Below are 6,121 nucleotides of genomic sequence, written 5' to 3' on the forward strand. Positions count from 1 at the left end.
CTATAGTAGAGCAAGCCGTATAATTGTTTAGCTTAAAGAGATAGCAGATAATAGTAATAGAGCGCTTAAGGTAATACGTACTGCATATAAGAAGTTTATAAATTCTCTAAATAGGCCGTCGAAAACGGATTCTGCACCTGTACGTGGTGACGGCTACGAACCTGGGTCTTCGAAGTTCAGACCCAGAGCCAACGCAGAGACGTTGCACAGCGCGTGCAAGTAGGACCTGGTGGTTGTATGCGTCGTGGGGCGTAGTGAAAAGTTTTCACATGGGATGGTGAGATCTCGAAAACCACTACTGACGGTACCCCTTCACAATACAGCCACTAGTTCTCCTACCAAGCACCTGTGTAATCCAACGTGGATGAACAGCTTTTAAAAGCATCCCCTAGCCCCCAATGGAAAGCATCGACGACCTCACATCGACGGACGAACGAGCGTACGAGCGAACGAACGAACGAGCAAAGCAGTGGTCTACATAAGAGATAGCATACAGGGGATGGGCAAGATATGGGACACAAAGAGACAATAAGACACAGCAATCGATTAGCAAGGCCTAGCTGGGACGTAGTGAACCCTAGCTTTGATAAGCTAGAGAAGGAAGCAGTGGTTCCTAAGGAGTTCAAAACATCTAAGGAGGAGGACGTGCAGTAGGCCCGCAGGGCCGCTGCTACGTGCAAACATGGCAAATCGGGGTTTTTTATCCTACTGAGGCTGCTCATAGGGTTTTTCCTCCCCCAACTGCAGGGTTTTCTTCATGTAAATTACAAGTTTTCCCCCTGTGACGGAGTAGTCTGCGTGGGCTAAGATAGGATCCGTATCAGACGTCAATCAAAGAACTACTACTAAATTCTCTAAATAAAGAAATAATCCTAAAGGTAATTCTCTTACTACTTTAACAACCGTGGTTCTAGCATATCTGGATAAGGTAAATGTTTGATAATATCTATAAGAATTACTAAAATGTTAATCTAGGTACTGTAGGAGGTAGCTGCGGCTTAGTATATCCTAATCTTATATAGTTCTACGGAGATTAATAGATACGCCTTTAGCTTAGGTTTAGAGTTCTTAAGGGATTTTTATAGAGCTCGCTTAGACTTATAAAACTTAATCTAGCCAGTAACCTACCTAATAAAGGAAGTAATATTCCGGCCTAAATATGCATTAAGTAGGTTAGGGAAGGTTTCTCTAGATATATACCCTCTAGGTATACTAATAGATATATACTATACCTACGAGGCTACTAACCGCCATAATAAGATATATATATTGCTTAGTATAAGCTCGGATAACCTTAGTATAGCTAGCTTATCTCCTAACTATTAGGTTTTATAAAAGGAACTCTTATAGCGACTTATTAAGTTTCTTCTTAGTAAATAGGTATCTATTAAAACTTGAAATAATAGGGAGATGGCAATAATAGATAGTAGAAAGTATGTTTTTAGTTAGGTGTTCTTAGTAAAGAATTATTAAAATAATAGATAGAACGTAAATATTAACTTTAAGAATATATTGTAACACCTAGGATATACCAAAGAATTTAACCTCTAGGCTTCGGCAAAATCCGTCTAAAAAGGTAATATCGTCTGCCTTCTATAAGGAGCTTTAAAGCCTATAATTATCCAACAATATAAGGATTATTTGGCCGTTATTATAATAGCAGCTACTTTTTCGGAGATAATAGGAACAGAGAGTAACAGCGATAAACGGCTAGATTTCTTATGTAACTTTCTGCTTATCTAAAACTAGGAAAAGGCCTTAGACTAGTTATAAGATTAAGAAGAATATAAAAGCTTAATAGAAACAAATAGACGAGTCCTATAGCGCTCTTTAAAAAAAAAGGTGAAAGATTGTATAAGAAAAGCGACGAGACTATATAGTATCGCGCTAATATTAACGGACTTAGGAGAGTATAAAGAGGCTAAAAAGAGGCTTTAAAAAGCAATAGAGGGCTATAAAAGGGCGCTTGGAAAAGAGCATTTATATATACTAGGACTTATAGATAAACCCGCGATAATATATAAGAAAAGCTAGCAATACAAGAAGGTAGAGAAATTACTTTTGTAAGTAATATAGATAAGAAAGTATATATAAAGGAAGGAACACTTAGATATACTTAATATATTTACTAACCTAGTGTTAACTTATAGGGATTAAGGGCATTTAAAGGGGATAGAGGAGTTAGAGGTAATAATAGATCTACTTAAGCGAAAAGAGCACGCCGCTTAGATTACAGAAAAAGAGGTAGTTAGGATTGTACGGTTATCTAAGAAAGTAATAACGCTTTTACTTAATTGAAGAGGGGGCGACGTCCTAATTACTAAAGGAATAGTTTAGGCAGCGGTAGGGAATAATAAGAGTGGCTAAGGAATAATAATACTTCTACTTAATTAAAGAGGGGGTAACGTCCTAATTACTAAAGGGGTGGTTTAGGCTGCGGTAGGGAATAGGAGGAGTGGTTAAGGAATAATAATACTTCTACTTAATTAAAAAGGGGGTAATATCCTAATTATAAATAGAGCAGTGGCCTAGATTATAAGGAATTTTAATAAAGAAATAGTAACACTTCTACTTAATTAAAGAGGGGGCAACGTTCTAATTACTAAAGGGGTAGTTTAGGCAGCAGTAGGGAATAAAAGCAGCGGCTAAGGAATAATAACACTTCTACTTAATTAAAGAGGGGGCGACGTCCCAATTATAGATAGGGTAGTAGCCTAGATTGTAAGGAATTTTAATAAAGGAATAATAACACTTCTACTTAATTAAAGAGGGGGCGACGTTTTAATTACTAAAGGGGTAGTTTAGGCAGCGGTAGGGAATAGAAGCAGCGGTAAAGAAATAATAATACTTCTACTTAATTAAAGAGGGGCCGACGCTCTAATTGCTAAAGGGGTAGTAGCCTAAATTGTAAAGAATTTTAATAAAAAAATAATAACACTTCTACTTACTTATCTATAATTATTTTCTTTAAATCTCTGTTTTATAGAGGCGCCTAGGGGTAAGCACGAATATATAGTGGGGTAATTTGCTATTCTATATAGAGAAGCTTCTAAAAACTTCTAGATCTATAATAAAATGTCTATTAATAAAACCACCTAAAAGTAGATAAAATACCTTAATTACGCTAGTTATAACGGAACCTTATAGCAGGTACTATAATAGGCTCGTTAATAGGCTAGGTGTGTAAGTATTATAAGTAAGTTAACAACGTAATAATAACTAGTGGAGTAGTTGCCCAACAGATTAACTCTAATTATATTCTAAGAATTACTATAAGGAAGGAAACTATCTAGGTAGGGACTAAGGGTCCTTAAATACACAACCGTACTCTTATAAAATCCTTCTTATATATAATATACGTGTTATATATAAGGTACATAAGTTCCTCTTATTCCTCTTATTTAATACATAGCATATTATATAACTTGCTTACTATTAAAACGTTAGTTATGTGATATAGTCACAAGACCACAAAGCGAGGCTAGCTAACCTGACCTTAGAGCAACCCCTTACTTCTAGACAACAATAACTACTAACTTCAACACCGCATACGTATCGCAACACAGTGATATTCGTACACGTTAATAATACGAGTATATTAATACTAATTAGTAGACGTATAAATTAGGAAATACGTAATAGCTAGCGCTTAAGAAGTAGTACTGGAAACAGTTTACGATCGCCTAGTTCTTGTCTGTTTTATTAAAGGAGAAGACTATAACTTCTACTCACGCTTAAGAGAATTTATACTGGCTTTACAGCTAATATAATAGATTACTAAGAGAATAGCAGCCTTGCTAAAAACTATTCTATAGGCCCTATAGCTGTAGAAACGTATACAAACCTTAACCTTAACTCCGATCTTGGCCTTAACCTTAACCTTAAACCTATAGACCTCCCTTCTAAAAATGGATTCCAAATAGGCTGAGAAGATCTTAAGGCACGGGGACGGGATTAACACAGCAAATGCTATAAAAGATGAATTAGGAGAATACGTAGAAATGAAGGTCTACGTATATATACAGGAGAACTTCATAGACTACATATTATGGACAGTATTTAAGGAGGAATTTAAAGGCTTTACTACTAAGGATTTTAGACGCATGCGAATCGATATAAGAGCAAAATTACGCACTTATTTACTTAAGAGGGGAGTATATATAGGAAGGTATAATAATAGATATTTAATCTTAGAAGCACTATTCGACCTCCTCTAAGAGGAAGAACCTTATAAATAGATAGATAAGGAAATTACAGGAGCTCTTAAGGAAATCAGCCCTATAATTATAATAGCATTATAAGAACAATTTAACTCTATATAAACAGCTCTAACATCAAATTAAGCTATACCCCCGTCAGTTATAGCCTCTTTAGTTCCTATAACCCCCTCTCGCAGCCCACTACCTTTCTATACGGTGCCGACGCCTATAAACTATTAACTACCCCCACTACCTCCGACGCCTGTGATTTAGCCTATAGCTATAGCTATAACACCTGGAACGCAAATACCTACCCCTATAACACCCTAACTAGCTATTATATCTATACCCTAGTAAACTGCACTAACTGCTACCCAATAGTAAGCTGCACCTACCTCTACCTAAGATTAACTACTTACCCTCCTTACTTAACTCCTATAGACGCAGAATTAGTAATTATTGCCTACGGTAACTGCCTCTACCCTCCCTTTAGTAACTGCTCCTACTCTACCTAGTGCTCCTCCTACCTAGTATCTTTACCCTAGTACTGCCAATACCGATCTTACTATGTACTTGCCTATATATAGCAAAGAGGTAGCCACTATTACTAAGATTTATACGGACGGCCAGAAGTACGATAGAGTGAGTAATAGCTTTAACTTTAAGTTAACTATCTTTTATAATATCTGTAAGAGAGCTAGTCTATCTCCTAAAGGCTATATAACTGCATTCCTAACTATACTAAAGGGACTTGCTTAGGATCACTACTATAATAGCAGCCTTCTAACTAGATTATTTACTGAGGTATGTAACTACATATATTACTTCTTTGAAGGACTAGAGTACTATTAGAGAAACCTTACTAAATGGAACGCCACTAACTTCTAAGAAATTATTAACGAAAACCCTAATAAGCAAATCTATTAGAGTTTCCAACTACTTATTAATAAGCTCTTAAAATATCGCTATGGGTTATACCTAGAGTTCCGTATAGACCTCTTCCTTATAAATAAGCTAGTTACCGCTTACTAAGGAGTACTAGTATGCCGTATTGCCATTTCTAACCCTTCTAAAGATCTCTCCCAGTTAATTAGTAAGTTATAATCTTCTATAGTTGTATAAAAGAAGGAACACCCTTTCTAGGCCTTAATAAGACCGTCTTAAGGAGCCTACTTTACGGATCGCATATACCGCCGTAATACCCGTAACAGCCGTAACCGAACCCGCTCCTATAGATAAAACACCGCTAGATCCCTAAAGGCTAAGTGCTACGTTTGCTAAAAGGAGAGCTACTGCTTATAGAAATATATAGAGGAGGAGCGGAACCGTTCTAGAGATAAGTATAAAAGACGTTTTAATAATAATAAGGGCCGTAACGGTAACTTTAAAGAACGCTTTAGATAATACACTATTTACTATAAAGGAGACAATAATAATAAGTGCAATAAGACTTTTAAAGCTCTTATGCTAGATATAGACGCTAATAAAAACCCTAATAACAATAATAGCGAGGAAGAATTAGAAGACCCTAATGGCTGCTACTTTATATTATTTAGGACTCTTACTATAGACGAAGTAACCTCTATAAGCGTAGAACTAGCTAATAAGGCTTACGCTTACTTACTTACTATAACCTCCACGGAACCTACTACGGAAACTGACCCGTTTAACTATAATATAATAACTGCCGCTTTATGCTATACTTCCACGGTATTTATAGGAATTATAATTAATACTAGTGCGTTAAAGAAGTCTACGGCCGGTTATAGATAATTCTAGGCACTATAGAACGCGGACTAATTTATAAGACTTAACACCTTAACCAAAGGATAAGTTAACGTGCAGTTCGGTATTAGAATTACTACCTCTATTAAAACTGCGGACGTTGCCACCCCTATAGGCAAGATATAGTTTTATATTTT

At 36.2% G+C, this 6,121-nt stretch overlaps 1 protein-coding gene across 1 annotated transcript; it reads left to right on the forward strand.

Annotated features, from left to right (window-relative positions):
* Window positions 1-1,116: 1,116 nt before the first annotated feature.
* On the forward strand, window positions 1,117-1,411 carry K441DRAFT_735777 (uncharacterized protein; the record flags this gene model as incomplete). Its single annotated transcript, XM_067654297.1, has 1 exon — window positions 1,117-1,411. A coding segment is annotated over one exon (210 nt), but the record flags the coding sequence as incomplete, so codon positions are not given.
* Window positions 1,412-6,121: the final 4,710 nt, after the last annotated feature.

The sequence above is a fragment of the Cenococcum geophilum genome, assembly GCF_001692895.1.
Source record: "Cenococcum geophilum 1.58 unplaced genomic scaffold K441scaffold_59, whole genome shotgun sequence".
Lineage (NCBI taxonomy): Eukaryota > Fungi > Ascomycota > Dothideomycetes > Gloniales > Gloniaceae > Cenococcum > Cenococcum geophilum.